This window comes from Scyliorhinus canicula, chromosome 13 (genome assembly GCF_902713615.1).
Source record: "Scyliorhinus canicula chromosome 13, sScyCan1.1, whole genome shotgun sequence".
Classification (NCBI taxonomy): Eukaryota; Metazoa; Chordata; class Chondrichthyes; order Carcharhiniformes; family Scyliorhinidae; genus Scyliorhinus; species Scyliorhinus canicula.
In genome coordinates, this window is record NC_052158.1 from 90,399,836 (window position 1) to 90,418,554 (window position 18,719).

General features: G+C 42.3%; 1 protein-coding gene across 2 annotated transcripts in view; it reads right to left on the reverse strand.

The window, feature by feature from the left end:
- Positions 1–265: 265 nt before the first annotated feature.
- The window catches only part of cul3b (cullin 3b), a 101,369-nt gene continuing 82,915 nt past the window's right edge, over positions 266–18,719 (reverse strand). For both annotated transcript variants that reach the window (XM_038817476.1, XM_038817477.1), the window contains exons 12-16: positions 11,138–11,234; positions 7,511–7,645; positions 6,315–6,501; positions 2,915–3,060; positions 266–2,260 (exon numbers count right to left, since the gene is read on the reverse strand). In XM_038817476.1, coding sequence (XP_038673404.1) covers positions 2,129–2,260; positions 2,915–3,060; positions 6,315–6,501; positions 7,511–7,645; positions 11,138–11,234 — 697 coding nt within the window. In that variant the 3' untranslated portion in view covers positions 266–2,128. The remainder of the gene's footprint in view (positions 2,261–2,914; positions 3,061–6,314; positions 6,502–7,510; positions 7,646–11,137; positions 11,235–18,719) is intronic.

Genomic DNA, 18,719 nt, shown 5'->3' on the forward strand with positions numbered 1-18,719 from the left:
ACATAGAAGAAAGTTTCTTGTATTTAAACCAACTTTCTTTAAGCCAAATTCAATTTCATTTCATAAATACAGAAATTTACTAATTTCAGGTTTAGCAATCAAGTCAACAGGAAAAAACCTACATAGAAACATTTTCTGTAAAGAAATAAATTATGCACTTTTACAGCAGACTAGCTTAATTCAAATATGAACGTCAGAAAATACAAGGTGACACATCTAAATAGGTGACGTTTATATAAACAATTTCTCCAGTCAGTGTTTTTATTTTAAATGGACTTCATTTCCTTTCAGTATTGTCCGAGAAGTTACATCAAAACATTCAAGTTTGTACTTTGCGAAGAACCTTTAATGTGCATTCCATTGGGTGGCACCGTCAACAAAGACCGTGGCTGAACTGGACTGATCGTAATATGCCCTTAAAAAGCAGTACAGCAAACAATCTGACATTTACCTCTAATAACAAACCTCATAACTTAAAAAAATCAATAACCCATCAAGATTAACCTTTTAAACATAAATTATAGTAGGTATACATATATTAAGTGTCCCCAAAACTTTGCTAAACTTTTTTTTTTATTAAAAAAAATAATCCCAGAAGGGATCACTTGCATTCATTCTCACTCCACTATAGCACTGAGTAAGGCTTTAAGAAAGTAACTCCAATTTAATTGTGGATATACTGAAGTCTCAATACAGAGCAACTGATTATTGAAGTAGCACCCCAGATATTTCCAGCTACAGGAAACATATTTGGCTATTCTGTTTGCATGAATTAAGAGTGTACTGTGTAAAATTAATTCCGTCAGAGCATCACGAAGAACATTTTACCAATGAATAATGTAAATTAATTGTCTGGGTAAAGGTCTGAAAAACTAGACTGTGAAATGGGTTAGGTCACATAGAGACCTGGATGGAAATCCTTCAATGCTGTGACAGGGGAAGAAGCCTCATTCGTCTTTAGCATTCTTCCAAGATGGGTATGGAATTCTACAAAAAAAAACTACCCCACTCCCAGTAAAGATGGGAACTTTCAATTTTCTGAGACAGACTTGCTTAGTTTGATACAAACATATCCAAAAGATAAACTATGAGCAAGCTTTCAGCTTATCCACGATTGTAACTAAACAAGAGTTTTTCTTTAAAGGCTCCCATCATAAAAAATGATCTATTTCATGCATAAGTCACCTCTATCTTAATGCTTCATTTCAGAATAATAAGATAGGAAAATCATCCCAAAATGTATTACGATTGTATACATCTTGTGTACAATGTGGATTTTCTCTAGTTTACTAAATAGTTTTTATTTTGAATTCCTCTGTCTACAAGAATTGTGATGAAAACAATGCCCTGTACAAGCTACTATTAGCAGTGAGTACAACAGCAAAAATATTATACATTTTATACACACGGAAATAAAACTTAATCAACCTAAGTAACTGGATATGGACTGCACTTGCCATCGACAAAATGAGAAACAATTTTTCAATACAATATTAGCGATGTAATGGGCGGTTTTACAGGGGTCCCATCCAAAGATTTTTTACTGAAATAACTCCTGCAGTTAATGATAAAATACAGCATGTTCAAACAGCACATTCTTGGCATTTGAAAAATGTGCATACTATCTGGGAGTTTCCATTCAAGGCTTCATCCAAGCAGAATTTCGCAGAAGCAGGGCAATAAAAGTGAGGCAGCTGCAGTTCATTTATATACCCAATCCGTACAAGCACAGAGGTGCCAAACACTTCAGAAAAAAATGCCATTACATCAACATTGAGAATCGGGGAAAAAGAAATCGAACAATTATTTTATTTTTATTGATGGTATTTCATGTTTTCTAGATTTTATTTAAATTTTTTTTTTTTTACAGTACTGAAAACAAAATGAAAACACATTCACATTTTCCCGAGGAACTGTTAAAGATGATCTCTACATGGGTAAAACGTTGAGCAACCAGAAGTTGGGTCCATTTTTGTTCAAAATTATCACAGGGAATGAGGGCTTGATCTGAATAATCTAGTACACTTACTGCAATTTATTTGGAGAAGGTCTTCTTAATATTTTTAAAACGAACCTCCCAATTCATGCGATTATACAGTCCAGAACAGATAAACCTGTTGAATGCATCTTATGCTACATAAGTGTATACTTTGCGATCCTCAGGTGTTCGTGCCAAATATTCTCTCTCAATAAGTCCCTCGATTCTTTTTTTAATAACCACTGGGCTTGGTAAGAAGCGGGCTTTCAGCTGCTGGGTCACCTATGGATGTAAAAGTGCAAAAAAGTTACTGAAGTCTCTAAACTGATCACTAAAAACATCTAACTTTTGAAATTTAATTGATTCCAGATTTTGCAGCTCTCACGTGGGAATCTTGCAATTTTATAAAATTTGAAAAACAGTGCAAAGGAAGATAGATGCTAGTCTTTGACAGATATGCAGATTGGGAATGAAAGACTCAATTTGTATGGGGGGGCAGGGAAAGCATGGGTAAGTGGAGTTTAAGGCGAGGAAGCAGGGTTCCTGTCGCAATAGGCTGTGGCAGTACTGGGGAGGATTCTACAATTTCACATCATAGGGGAGGTTGCTGTGATTTGGAATGCTAAAAGGACTAGCAAGAGGGCAACCGAATGAAAGAGAATGGGCCAAGTGGATAATCCCACACACCAGTTATCCCAAAGTTAAAGTGCAGAGGTAAGTAAAATCAATTGGACTACACTAGCATGGTAGAAAAACGCTACAGAAGATTAAATTATAGGACAGATGCATGACATTTAAGGACCAATGTTATAAATGATTCTTGGAATTTGATATTGGAAAATACGTACTAAAATGAACTATATACACAAAACAACCAGTTTTAATTATTAAATGTTTCACATGACGTTTTCTTTTACAAAAATTAATTATTCTTACCTCTGCTACCAGAACATTATGCTGCATCTTCTTCCTCGATTTCATGATGCGTACAATGGCAGCTTCAATTTCATGCTTTCTGTCATCATCAACTTTCTGGCGTGTTTCTTTTCGTTCTGGGTCAGACTCTCCTTGTTTGGCAGCAACTGTAAATTCAATTCAAGAACCTTTAAGAATCAACACCAAATTCACAATGTCTAAACTTTTGACATTTCAATTAATGTAAATCTAATTTTCCATTGACGAAACCAGAAGAAATGAATAATTTCAAGCAGAGCTGCAGCACAGAGTACAACACAGTAAATTAATAGGGTCTTTTCTTTGAGTAAGTGTGTTGCAAATTTTAAATGTCACCAAATCATAAGAATACTGAATTTCGCAGTGAGGATATGTACCAAAGAGTTTCTGCTCTGCACAGTATTCTGCAGTAATTCAATGAGTGAAAACTTCACTGCTAATCTACATAACGGAGCAACGGCAAGTGGGATGGCCCAAATGCAAACCATCATATACATTTGGCAGGCAGTACAGCAAACTTCTGTCCCCTATTTTGAATTAATGCAATGTAGGATCTGGAGAAAAGACCACCCTGTCATTTCAAGAAATTCTTATTATTCCTCTGCCCTATTTGTCAGATTAGCTCTTCTAGCCTCGGTCTGAAATCCACCGTTATATTCTTTGATCAGGAAAGGTAAAGTGCAAGGATCCAACGGAAATGACTTCTTCATAAAATTTAGGCTCAAACCCCTGCCTAAGGCAAAAGTGCAGATTGTAAGAAAGCAATCATAAAACTTGTCCAATATTTAATGGTGACCTACATAGAATGATTACTGGCCAGGACCAGATTCATTTCAGGCTCCATGAGAGTGGAGAGCTTTCAATTAATTTTGAAGTAGCCCATGGATCCAGCTGTCATCTTTTCAAATGCACAAGTCAGCATCTGATAGTCACCTGACGAACCTTTGTTGAAGCATTTTCCTGTCATTTAGGTCCACGTTTTCCCAGAAAATCTACCCCTGTATTTATTACTCGGATATTCAAGAAACTACACTTTGAAAAATTGAACAATAGTTAAACGTAGAGGAAAAATGATCTGAACCAAAGTTTTCTCAGTGATCCAATTGAGGTATGGAAAGTATCAACTAAGAAAACAGATACTTGGTGCAAATCTTCGCAAAAGGACGTTTGAACTTTTGACTTAAACTATTTCCTAATAAGTTTTGGTAGTTATAATGAAAGAATTATGAAATCCAACAGTCATTCAATGAGTGACAGGGGTTGGGGAAAAAGCATTTGGTTTGGAAGAGTGGAACAGCAGCTTTATGGATTAGAAACCTCATGGGGCAAATGTACTGAGGTGACTCGTCAGTGGAATGACACTGTCGTGGAAATAAGATAGTCAGATGCTTCGAGCTTTGTTTCAGGTAATTTATTTGGACACGAATCGTGGAGGGGCTGAAACAGTCGGAGGCCACTCCAAACACCTACCATACAATATTAACATATATTGATACCATGAAATAAACAACAAAGGACAAAAACAGGCTTCCCCGGGCCATGTTTACACAAAACAAATCTTGGGAATGTTCTTGGGAATGTTCTTCATAAGTTATTGAGTATGTTTTTTGTCCCTGGCTAAAACAATTTTAAAGCAGATTGTCAGCAGAAAAAAGCTGCAGCATTTGTTTATATTATTCGACCTTCCAAGAGTTTGTACTGAAGCAGAGATAAATATAGCCAAGTATCCCATCATGCTTTTAGCAAGTGCCTTTTCTTACAAAATATAGCCAAGCAACTAGATATTAATGAATGGCCTTAAACGGGCAACTAATCCGCACACTAAATTCACTTCAACAGACATGAATATTTTATTGATAAGTGGAGGCTGAATGAATGAAATAATAAAATGTTTACAACCAACTCTTACAAAGTTGTCTTGAGCATGAAATTCCTTCCTTAAATATCCATTTTGCTGCTTAATTCAACTGACATACCATTGCACACCTCTGCCTCTACTTCAGCCCCACCACCACTGAAAAGCTTGCACCCATGCTTCAGACATTTCCAGACTCAATCATAATACTCTGCCAATCTTCACTCTCTTCAAATTTCAACCTGCTCAAATCTTTGTTGCTTATACCTGCCCCAACATGTTTCATTCGCCTGTCACCCCGCTACAGTTCAACTACATTGGTTTTCAGTTTCCCAAAGTATTGTGTTTAAACTGCTTGCTCATAGATCCCCATGGCTTTGCCCACTTTGACATTTCAAATCTCTCTAATTTTGTCATAATTTAAATTTGTTGGAGAGGATTTCAGTGGCCTTGAAGCCTCAAGGTTCAACACTTAAATCAAGCTATTGGTCACTTTTGATAATCTCTATTTTTTATTCAACACCTATTTTTCCTCGTCTATTTGGACAGATTCGTGGGATGTTTCTTATAATAAATATCTTAATTACTTACAAATTGTTTCAGTTTAGTATTTCCAACAATGCTTTAAGTAAATGTTGTCACAGTCCCAGAGGACCATAGTTGCCCTTTGAGAGCTGACTGATGGTAACCTGCAGTCACCACATCACAGCGAGGGGCAAGGTTGAGAAGATTGAATAACCTTAGCCAGCACGGGAATTGAACACGTGCTGTTGGCATCCCGCCGCATCACAACCTTGCCATCCAGCCAACTGAGCAAATGTTTAACACTGTTATGGCATTATTAACGTTTTCCCACATCACCTCTGGAGATACTCAAGGGGTTAAAAAATAAAATACTTGTAGTACAAAGTACTCATCTCCTTCCCAACATTATCCTTCCCTTTTAATATCTAGCATTTTTATCATGTGTTTTTCACCCAGAACCAGGTTATCAATCCAAAATACTGCAAATGCTAAAAATCTCAAAAGTAAAGTTGGAAACACAAAGGTGGTCAGTCAGCATCTGTGGTGACAACATTCACATTTATCTTTTAGATGCAGGCTCTTTTTCATGCAATATTAATATGCCTGTGCATCACTAGAATTAGAAAAGCAACATTTCTCTCCACAAATGCCGAGAAATCTAGTGTTTCCAGTACTGGGTTTTTGTTTGATGCTATCCGCAGGAGATTCACAACATCTAATAGTGAACTTATATCAAAAAAAGGTTAGCTTGAAGTGATACCCAGTTGCAAAACAGTTGGTTTGAACTCATCAGATAGCTGGGATTCAAATCTTATCCAAATAGGATATAGGCCTGCTTACCAAAAACCTGTCAGGGCTCATAAATCATTCTATTTTGGACAATATTAATAACTTATCTATTCTTAATTTAACTGGTCAAACATTTTCATGCGTTGTTACTTTTATCTGCGGAAAAAAAAATCATTCTGGTTTAATTGATTAAAAAAAAACAAAAAAACAAACCTGTTTGAATCTTGACTCTGTGCAACTTTGATGTGAACTGATCGTTCACTATAAAAACATGGCCAGGCTCAATTTCTTTTGACTTGGGCTCTTTGCTAAGGACTCGTTGTGTTGGTTTGCCACATGCTAATGACTGAAGAGCTCTGATCAATTCTCGTTCAGGAATATCTGTCTCTTGCTGAATTTCCTGCAAATATATGATAGTGTTTTAAAAAGAGTATATTTATAATTATACCACATTTCTATTTGCATTATTTTGTTAAGCATTAGCCAAGTGAAGAGGGCTTTTATTAAAAATATCCATGTGCTTAAATGAAACAACTCTACTTCTGGCTTGGTCCACATCATTGCAAAGCTTAAGTCCGGAGTAGAACAAGCACAAATATTGGAGAATAGAAAATGTTGCAATGAGGAGACACGTCAGTGCTCTCACAAACACCCTAGAAAAACATACCATCTTTGATACTGTTGTTTGCAGCTCATGCAATGACAAAGAAGAAACATAGACATACCAACATCCCTCTTATAAACAGACTTTGGACAATTTACAAGCACGTTAGAAATAAAAACAAAAGTAAAATACTGCAGATGCTGAAAATCTGAAATGACAGAAAATCTGTTAACATTTCAGGTCGCTGGATTTTCTTCAGAATTAGAATCTCTCCTCTTTCCTTTATTTCTCCAACTTGTTTCCAGTTCCGATATTAACTCATTTTCTCTCCCTCCAAAGATGCTGCCTAACCTCAGCATTTTGTTTTTATTTCTTATCAATAATGCACACTGCTATTAACTTGAGTTGCATTGCAAGTTATAAATCACACTGTTTAAATCTTCAACTTAAAAATATGGGCTATAAGGTCATTTTGAAGCCAACCATCCTCTGCATCCACTCTGGATCCTATTAAGTGACTTGGGCTGTTTCACTTACCAGTACTGCAGTCATTTCTGTTGATAAACATTCACAACATAGGATCAGTCTATTCTGAAGCACATTTAACAGTAAAAATAGCAATTACCTATCTCATAGGGGCACTTGAACAGTCATTAGCTCTTTACATACAATCTTCTTGCTATCAAAAAGGGCATGCAACAGGAAGCCAAAATCTAATATTGTGCAGCTATGTCAGCAAGAATATATTTTTCCTAATGTGACAGTTTTTAACATGAATCACATTTTTGTCATAGTCTATTCTCACCTCAAACGTATATTTCTCTCTATTGTTGAACAGCATTAATATAGTCATCTGGAACGTCGATACTTGCAATATGTGCTTTCTGGTATTCGAACCAGTTACCTGAGCTCCACCTACTCCAACTTCAGAACCATCTTCCTGTTACGATAAAAATGTATCATGTATAATAAACATTCAACACATGCTAACAATTACTTTTGAAACATTAATATGTGACACAGCTGTTCTAGGGCAATGAAATCACATGAAACACAAATATGCCCGCTTAAAGATTTGATTGAACTTTCTGGGATTAAAATCAATGGGCTCCACCTCAATGTGCGCATAATCCTAAGAAAACAATGGGATAAAACTAAGTGTTTCTTTTTAAATGTCAATAGACCTGCAAAGCAATGCTACAAATGATTTCACATCAAGCAGGATAAATTGACTTTTGAAAATTTTCTTTAAAACAAAAGCTGAACACTGTTGCAACTGACATTTTGGTGAACTCCTAAACTGTAGTTATTCAAAACTAAACTTCAATTCACTATTGAGAATACAATTTCTCCCTGCCATCATTCAAAATGATCAGTTAGCAGCATGTTACTCAAAGTATCACCGGCTGATTGCTCTTGGTTTACCAAACACCCCATTCATCAGCACATTTATAAATTGAAATTTTAATCAAACGCTATAGCAAACTGAAAACTGTTTCCAATTTCTTAAACTTCTGAAGGGTCAGGTTTTGCTTGTTTTTTAAAAAATATGTAAATACCCAAGGACAGCTTCAACCCTTTCCCAAAGGAGAAAAAGATGCAGAGTACATCTCAGAATTACTTTTACTAAGGCTTTGATAGCTTAAACATTGTTTTACACTATATAACTTTTCTGTTGAGCAAAATACTACAGATGCTGGAAGTCGAAAATGAGAACAGAAAATGCTGGAAACATTTAACAGGTCACGCAGAATCTGTGAAGAAAGGGTTAATGTTCACCATTTGGAACTTTGGGGCAGCACAATAGCACAATGGGGTGGCAAGGTAGCACAGTGGTGGGGCGACATGGTAGCACATTGGTTAGCACTGTTGCTTCACAGCGCCAGGATCCCAGGTTCAATTCCCGGCTTGGGTCACTGTCTGTGCGGAGTCTGCACGTTCTTCCCGTGTCTGTGTGGGTGTCCTCTGGGTGCTCCGGTTTCCTCACACAAGTCCCAAATGATGTGCTGTTAGGTAATTTGGACATTCTGAATTCTCCCACAGTGTACCGGAACAGGCACCAGAGTGTAGCAACGAGGGGATTTTCATTAACTTCATTGCAGTGTTAATGTAAGTCTACTTGTGACAATAACAAAGACTATTATTACCTTGGTCAGAACCTTAGAAGAGTCACTAAACCCGAAATGTTAACTCTTTATATCTTCTTCTCTCCACAGATGAAGTTTGGTCTGCTGAATGCCACCAACTTTGTTGTTGATCTATTATGATGGAACCTATACTTACCTTTGTTTGATATTTGGAGGTCAGGAACTCTGATTCCCAATGATCCTCAGGCATTTTGTGCATGGCTGACAAGGAACCGGCCGCACACCTGTCATTTCAAGCTATTCAGACCAAAGACCAATCCTGCACAATGGCGCAAAGACAGAAAGAAGAATGGCACTCAAAGCCATGTCAGCTAACCTGATACGGAGTGCCATTGTCAAGTAGCTGTCCCAGGGAGAGGGGACAGAGAGAGGTCTGAAGAGGAAGCCCCAGGTAAGGGATAAAAGACAGGGTACATAAACAGGACCCATTAAGTTAAAAGAAAGCAGAGCAATAGGCACAAAATTAAAAGAAGAACTGCATGGAATAAACTTTAAGTGAACTGAGCATGAGAGAGGTCTTGAAGATTTGAGAAGGCAGCCAGAAATGACTCCATTCTGTGGGCCATTGAGGCAAAGGTACCCTTTTGGAGTAGTGGTGTTCTGTTTGCCACTGCCGAAGGTCTGAGATTGTATTTGGAAGGTGAAGTTCAAGTGTATTCGGAATTCCATAGGAAAGGAATCTTGGAAGGCAAGATTGAAACCCTGTGAGTTGGGTCAATTTTGAAGCCATCCTTGGAGAGACTTTTGAGAATTTCAAGACATGATCTTCAAACGTGGAAGATTGAACCCTTCTTGAGAAGATAGAAGTTTCAGTGAGACTAGTTGGCTCAACATGTGACTGGATGGAGTCTTCAGAAATCCATGGAATCTGTTTTCGTCACATCAGTCCTTTATTATTCAGTATGGTGTGCTTGACCACACTTGCTGATTCACATATATCTCATACTTGTGCTGATTATTAAAGACAGACATTGTCAATTGTTTTATCTTTCTGAACTTGTAAAGTTTATTTCTTATTTGTTCCAAACCCATGGAATCTTGTGGCTTTATTCACTTAGTAACCTTCTTGAATACCAAACATTTTCTACTTTAAAGAGAACATTATTGGTCCTTAACTGGAAGCACTAACAACTTTGGGTCTGATCAAGGATTATAGCATTATGCATTGATGAATTTAGCATTGTCTACAAGAATTGCTCTATTGTAGCAGAGCTGGCATGATTTCAAGATTTTGCTCAGAAGCATTATGATTGTCTTATTGCATGATGTCATTTGGACATATTATCTCAGGCAGGCTGTGATTAATTTTGATTATTTTTCTCCAGAAGGTATTAATACTATTGCCTAAAATGGGCTGGTGACACAATCATCCGTGTACTTCATTGGAATATGCTTATGCATTTAACTAGAATGCTTAACACTGAATTAATAAAAATAAATAAATCTATTTAAATTATTTCTGCTGAAAATGTGACTCCTTATAAAACTAGTTTACACAACTCAATATATACAAAATAAACCAAATGATTAAGCTCCAGAGGTTGAAAAGAAGCATCTTTAAAGATCAAATTCGAGATTAACAAATTCGGGGCAGCACGGTAGCATTGCGGTTAGCGCAATTGCTTCATAGCTCCAGGGTCCCAGGTTTGATTCCGGCTTGGGTCACTGTCTGTGCGGAGTCTGCACATCCTCCCCGTGTGTACGTGGGTTTCCTCCGGGTGCTCCGGTTTCCTACCACAGTCCAAAGAAGTGCAGGTTAGGTGGATTGGCCATGATAAATTGCCCACAGTGTCCAAAATTGCCCTTTGTGTTGGGTGGGGTTATGGGCATGGGGTGGAGGTGTTGACCTTGGATAGGGTGCTCTTTCCAAGAGCCGGTGCAGACTCGATGGGCCGAATGGCCTCCTTCTGCACTGTAAATTCTATTAAGTTTAAATCCTCACCTCCATTTTCAATTAAATGTGTGCAACTATATGCTGCTTGTTTCATTAACATATTTTGGATTTAATTTATAGACCACAGCATCATCTTGAAGTCTTTGATATTTCACCTTTGTGAAATTTCACTTGATATTTGTTTGTGGCAAAACAAATGCCACAAAAAGTATGCATAACTTACATTGCATACCATCAGGCAGAATTGAGAATACTACCAAGATGACAATGATTTCCTTGATTTTCTTTCTAGTTAAAGAGTGGCTTCCTTTTTCTTCTTGCCTATAATCAATTTGCAACAGTTGGTAGACGGTGAATTTTTTTTTTCATTAATTACTGTGAAGGTACTTGCCTTTTTCACAGGTCCATAGAAAGTGGCATTTAGATCTGCTGAACCCATGTGGTGTTGGAGTGTGAGCTGTCGGCCACTGTGCTTTGCCAAATAGAATCTGCAATAAAAACAGAAGTCAACATTCTATAAACCTTTATAAAAAATCTCTAAATCAAAATGCAAGGCATAAAGACTATAATAGCATTTAATTATACTTTAGTATGATTAAGCTCAAGCACTGGTTTATTTATTTATTCTTGGTTGGTGTTGACCACAATGTGTTACTAATGCGGGATTTGGGCAGTTATGTTTTAAAATGTCTCCGCTATTATGGAGCGGTGAAACAGAACGTTCTGGAGAGAAGGATGGGGGCCACACTAAACCTCTGCCCAGAACTGCAACTTATATTTCATGATTGTGGAGTTTTATTCATCTAGCTTTTAATTATTGTTGGAGATGTAAACATTTTTTCAATCTCTCTCTTGTAGCAAGTGGCTGTGGAAAAGCTCATGGGAAATTAAACAGGTACAGGAAAGTCTAAGGAACGGCACCCGAGATAGCAAATTCTAGTTTACATTCTGAACAATGCAGGTTAGTACATTACTAATTTAATAGATTCTAAAATGTGGTCAGTTTGTACTTCATAAGGGCAAAAAAAGCACAAATTTGTAAGTATTGCTATTGAAGGAAGCAAGTTAAAATAATGTTCCCAGCTGAAGGTCTGAGTCATATAAACCAGCGTTTAGAAATAGAGCAAAGTAGTCCATATGGCCCTATGAACCTATTCCACCTTTCAATATGATCATGGCTGGTGGTCAAGAGCTGATTGGTCACACACAAGGTGGGTCCGACTTGGAGGCTTACGTTTTGTCCCTTTCTACCCTGTTATTGGGAGCTTTGCAAGAAAAAAAGTGCAGAATAATTGGATGGTCTTGGTTTCTCCTCCATAGGGGAATGGCGGCAGGTTACAACATCCGGCAGAAGTCGAATACAGCTTCAACTCTAGAGGTGGAGTGCCCTTGTGGCACAGCAACAGAAAGCTGGGGTATCATTGTTGCCTACCCCACTGCCAGTGGAGTAGTTAATGGAGTTCATCAAGGGGAAATTCAAGAGACTTTGGCAAGAGTTGCAGAAGGACCGGTCCAAGGCAATCGCAAAAGCCCCTCATCGCAGGACTATGCAGCAGTGCAGCAGAGGTTGGAGTCACAGGGTGCTACAATCTGCGAGATGGAAAGGGTGGCGCCTGCTCATAGTGATTGGATCTTGGAGCTGGAGGCAGAGGTGGCATTGCTGGGAGCACAGTAAGAAGTCTTACAACACCAGGTTAAAGTCCAACAGGTTTGTTTCAAACACGAGCTTTCGGAGCACGGCTCCTTCTTCAGGTGAATGGAAAGGCTTGTTCCAGAAATGTTTATATAGACACAGTCAGAGATGCCCCGGAATGCGAGCACCTGCAGGCAATCAAATCATCAAAGATGCAGAGAGAGAGGTAACTCCAGGTTAAAGAGGTGTGAATTGTCCCAAGCCAGTTCAGTCGGTAGGCCTCTGCAAGTCCAGGCTTGTTGGTGGGGGCCGAATGTAATGCGACATGAATCCCAGATCCCGGTTGAGTCCGCATTCATGCGTGCGGAACTTAGCTATAAGTTTTTGCTCAGCAATTTTGCGTTGTCGCGTCTCCTGAAGGCCTCCTTGTAGAATGCTGACCCGGAGATCAGAGGCTGAATGTCCTTGACTGCTGAAGTGTTCCCCAACTGGAAGGGAACAGTCCTGCCTGTTGATAGTCGCACGATGCCCGTTTATTCGTTGTCGCAGTGTCTGCATGGTCTCGCCAATGTACCACGCTTCGGGACATCCTTTCCTGCAGCGTATGAGGTAGACTACATTGGTCGAGTCGCACGAGTATGCGCCGCGTACCTGGTGGGTGGTGTTTCCACGTGTAATGGTGGTGTCCATGTCGATGATCTGGCATGTCTTGCAGAGATTACCCTGGCAGGGTTTTGTGGTGTTGTGGTTGCTGTTCTGAAGGCTGGGTAATTTGCTGCAAACAATGGTTTGTTTGAGGTTGCGCGGTTGTTTGAAGGCCAGTAGTGGGGGTGTGGGGATGACCTTGGCAAGATGTCCATCCTCGCTGATGATGTGTTGGAGGCTGCGAAGAAGATGTCGTAGTTTCTCCGCCCCAGGAAAGTACTGGACGACGAAGGGTACTCTGTCAGTGGTGTCCCGTGTTTGTCTTCTGAGGAGGTCGGTGCGGTTTTTTGCTGTGGCGCGGTGGAACTGTCGATCAATGAGTCGAGCGCCATATCCCGTTCGTACGAGGGCATCTTTCAGCATCTGTAGGTGTCTGTAGTTTTTGCTCAGCAATTTTGCGTTGTCGCGTCTCCTGAAGGCCTCCTTGTAGAATGCTGACCCGGAGATCAGAGGCTGAATGTCCTTGACTGCTGAAGTGTTCCCCAACTGGAAGGGAACAGTCCTGCCTGTTGATAGTCGCACGATGCCCGTTTATTCGTTGTCGCAGTGTCTGCATGGTCTCGCCAATGTACCACGCTTCGGGACATCCTTTCCTGCAGCGTATGAGGTAGACTACATTGGTCGAGTCGCACGAGTATGCGCCGCGTACCTGGTGGGTGGTACCAGGTCAGATCATCGACATGGACACCACCATTACACGTGGAAACACCACCCACCAGGTACGCGGCGCATACTCGTGCGACTCGACCAATGTAGTCTACCTCATACGCTGCAGGAAAGGATGTCCCGAAGCGTGGTACATTGGCGAGACCATGCAGACACTGCGACAACGAATAAACGGGCATCGTGCGACTATCAACAGGCAGGACTGTTCCCTTCCAGTTGGGGAACACTTCAGCAGTCAAGGACATTCAGCCTCTGATCTCCGGGTCAGCATTCTACAAGGAGGCCTTCAGGAGACGCGACAACGCAAAATTGCTGAGCAAAAACTTATAGCTAAGTTCCGCACGCATGAATGCGGACTCAACCGGGATCTGGGATTCATGTCGCATTACATTCGGCCCCCACCAACAAGCCTGGACTTGCAGAGGCCTACCGACTGAACTGGCTTGGGACAATTCACACCTCTTTAACCTGGAGTTACCTCTCTCTCTGCATCTTTGATGATTTGATTGCCTGCAGGTGCTCGCATTCCGGGGCATCTCTGACTGTGTCTATATAAACATTTCTGGAACAAGCCTTTCCATTCACCTGAAGAAGGAGCCGTGCTCCGAAAGCTCGTGTTTGAAACAAACCTGTTGGACTTTAACCTGGTGTTGTAAGACTTCTTACTGTGCTCACCCCAGTCCAACGCCGGCATCTCCACATCATTGCTGGGAGAAGCCATGAACGAGGGTGAATAATCAAGAGAAACATTCCTGGAGGAAGAACCTGAGAATTGGACTACTGGAGGGGGCCGAGGGAACGAGGGACACATATTACATGGTGAGAATGTTCGTGAAGCTGTTTGAGGAGGGAGTCTTTGAGATGCCCTGGAGGTGGATCAGTTCCACGGGTCGCTGCAGCAGAGGCTGAGAGAGGGGGAACAGCCGTGGGCAGTGATCGGCCGGATGCACAAGTTCCAAGAGAAGTAGTGACTTCTGAAGTGGGCGGAGGTGACACAAGACTGCAGCTGGGACGGGAATCGGATAGGAATTTACCAGGACATTGGGTCTGACTTGGCCAAGTGGAGAGCAGGTTTTCACAGGGCCAAGGCGGAGCCCTTTGAAGCAAGGTACGGTTTGGGATGTTGTACCCAGCTAATTTGTGGGTGACATTTAACGGCAAGGAACATTATTTAACAATGCCAGAGGTGGCAAATGACTGTCAGGAAGCATATTGGAGGGTGGGGGGAGAACTAACGGTGGGATTTCATAGTTTTGATATGTTTGAAATGTGAATGTTTGGAAGTGTTATTGTTGCACATTTTCTTTTGTTATGGTTGATAGGGGGGGTGGTTCAAGTCCTGGGTTTTTCCATCTACAGCTGGAGATTGGGATGGTGGGGGTGGGGGGTGGGGGGGCTCCGGCAGAGGGGGGGGGGGGGGGGGCTGGGACTGTCCGAAGGGCGAAGGTTGAGAAGCAAGAGTGGAGGAGGGGTAGTTTGGGTGATGTGGGTGGTCGGTGGAGTCCTTTGTGTAGGCCTGCCTCCAGTTGGGGGCTGCCATGCTGGCAGGGATGCTAGTAAATGCAAGAATTGTGGGGGAGGGGGCTGCAGCGGGTAGCCAGAGAAGTGGGGGGAGTAGTTAGGTGGAGGGCGGGTTGGATGGGAGATTTGAGGAAGAGACAGGAGGCTTGGGAGGAGAGAGAGCCGGTGACGCAGGTGACTTTGTGGCAGGGTGAAGGTAAACATGGTGTGTGGGGGGGGTGGGGGGGGTTGGTGCCATTTTGGGTGGGCTGGAATGAGAGATGGGCCCGGATGCATTGGAAGCTTTTTGTTGAAATGTTTAATGGCAGACATGGTTTCCCTGCAGGAGACACACCAGACAGTGAAGGACCAGGCGAGGTTAAGGAAGGGATGGATGGGGCAGACATTTCACTTTGGGTTTGATTCGAAGTAGAGTGGGGTTGCGATTTTGTACAGTAAGAAGTTGGTATTTGTGGTGGCTATCGAGGTACTGGACTCGGGAGGGCGGTACGTGATGGTGATGGTGAGCAGGGTCATCAGTCGTCTTAGTTAATATTTATGCGTCCAATATTGACAATACATTTTATACATTTGAAGTACCCAATTATTTTTTTCCCCAATTAAGGAGAAATTTAGCTTGGCCAATCCACCTACCCTGCACATCTTTGGGTTGTGGGGGAAGAGCCAAGCAGACACGGGGAGAATGTGCAAACTCCACATGGACAGTGACATGGGGCTGGGTTCAAATCCGGGTCCTCGGCAATGTGAGGCAGCAGTGCTACCCACTGCACCATCATGCCGCCCCTTATATGTGGAGTCTCACCCTCCACATTTTCTGAAGTGTTTAAGGCAGTGGTCTTGGGGAGGGAGGCGGCGGGGGTGGGAGGGTTGTTAATATTTTATAAGGCCCACAGGGACAAGGTTGAGAGGGCTGAGAGACATAGGTTGGTGGAGGCCATCATGCAAGTGGACTGGTGGTAATCAGTGGCCCGGAGTATGAGAGTCGTTAGCAGCGAGAAAGAGGCTGCAGGTTGAGTTTGACTTGATGTCGACTGGGAAGGTAGTGGATCAGCTCCGCCACTCAAGCTCAAGGGGTGTGTTTTATGGGGAGAATGTGCAAACTCCACATGGACAGAGACATGGGGCCGGGTTCAAATCCGGGTCCTGCTAGCCCATCATTTGAGGCGGCAGGTGGCCACGCAGGTGAGGGAATGGGGGGGGTGGGCTGATGCAATCGGGGAAGGCACCAGGGTCGGATGGCTTTCCGGTAGAATTTTATAAACAATTCATGGCAATGTTGGTACCAAATCTCCTGTGGATGTACAATAATTTGTCACACGGGGTTGCTGGCTACGTAGGCTCAGGCATCAATCTCAGATTCCAAAAATGGATACGGTCTCAATGGAGTGTGGATCATATAGGTTCATTTCCCTGCTGAATATGAAGGTACTGGCTAAGGTGTTGGCAAGTTGACTGGAGGGGTGTGTGCTGGATATGGTTTCTGAGGACCAGACGGGTTTTGTCAAGGGACAGCAATTGTCAAGCAACAGGAGGTGGCTGTTGACAGAACAAATGTGATGAGCTAGGGATATTTCCGGCTGCACAAGCACAAGACAGGAATGCGCACTGTTGTTTACATTGGCTACTGAACTTCGGGCTATCGCATTGGAGGCACAGAGGAGTGGAAAGGGAGGTTGTCTATGCAGACAGTCTGTTGCTGTATATTGCTGTATATCTCAGACCCGTGCATAGAGAAGATAACGGGCCTGTTAGGGAAATTCAGAATCTTTTCAGAGTACAATCCCAATGTGACAAAGAGGGAGATATTCCCAGAGAACTGCCAGGGGAGAAGTGGATACTTGGGTGTCCTGCCATTCAAGCTGGTCAAAACAAGGTTTAGGTGTTTGGGGGTTCAGGTGACTCATGAGTGGGTTACAATGCACAAATAGAACGTGGCCAGTTTGGTAGAGAGAGTGAGAGGGGATCCAAAGAGGTGGGAAGCCCTCCCATTGTCCTTGGCGGGGAGAGTGCAGGCCATAAAGATGAACATTCTCCTGAGGTTTTTGTTTGTGTTTCAGCCCCTCTCGATATTCCTCCCCAAGGCATTTTTTCAGAGGGTAGATAAGCTAATCTTGGGCCTTCGTGTGTGCTGGCAAAACACCCAGGATTTGTGGGGCTTTCTTGCAGACGGTACAGCATGTGGGGGCTGGTGCTTCCAAATTTGTTATATTATTATTAAGCGTTGAATGTTGAAAAGGTGCAGCGGTGGTGGGAGGAGGTGAGGGTCAGAGTGAGTACAGATGAAGGAGGCCTCCTGTGTGGGAGCATGCTGAAGGGCTTTAGCGATGGCCCCTCTCCAGTTTTCGCCAGCCAGGTATGCAGCGAGCCCAAAGGTGGTAGAATCACTAAGATCTGGAACCAGTTTAGGCGACACTCTGGAGCGGGGGTTTGGGAGGGGGAGAGAAAGAGTGCCAGTGCTAGCTGAAATGTGGAAATCATAGGTTTGCACCAGCTAGGATGGACCGCACATTTAGGAGTTGAAGTAGGGAGGGGTTGAACGGATTAGGGACTTGCTCGTGAAAGGGATGTTCGCGGGGCTGGAGGAGTTTCGGGGGCAACACCAGTTGCCGAGTGGAAGTGAATTCAGACGCATGGTGCGGGACTTTGTGCGAAAGAAGTTCCATTCGTCCCCTCAGCTGCTGAGTCATATCGTACTGGATGATGAGTTGGGGGAAGGGAGGATTGTAGATACTTATGGGTGGCTACTGGAAACAGGGAAGGTGAAAAAAATGAAAATCGCTTATTGTCACGAGTAGGCTTCAATGAAGTTACTGTGAAAAGCCCCTAGTCGCCACATTACGGCGCCTGTCCGGTGAGGCTGGTACGGGAGGTGCCATTAGAAGAAAAAAAGAAGTGGGAGGAGGAGCTGGTGGTTATTTGCCTGGAATGAAATTTTGTAACGTGCCAAATGAGTCAGATACCAGAGTTCGAGGTGATCCACAGAGCTCATGTGACACGAGCTCGGATGAATAGGTCTTTATCCGAGGTGGAGAATAGGTGTGAGAGGTAAGCAGGGGTACTGACGAATCATGTACACATGTTTTAGTCCTGCCCGAAGATAGTAAAGTTTTGGGCATCAATCTTTGAGACACTGTTGGAGATCATGCAGGTGAGGGTGAAGCTGTGCCCTCTGGTGGCGATCTTTGGAGTGTCAGAGATGCTGGCGCTACTGGAGAAGGGAGCGCTGTCGAGGCCTTCGTTCGCCTCACTGATTGCTTGGCAGAAAATTCTGCTTGGGTGGAGGTCAGCGGCATGACATGGAGGAATTCCTACAATTGGAGAAAATTAGGTTTGCTTTTCAAGGGTTGGAGGGATTTTACGTAAGGTGGAGGCTGTTTAAAGATTTGTTTGTCGCCGAGTACGGGTGGGGTTTGGTTGGGTAAGGTTTAAAGGGGGAGGAAAATGACAA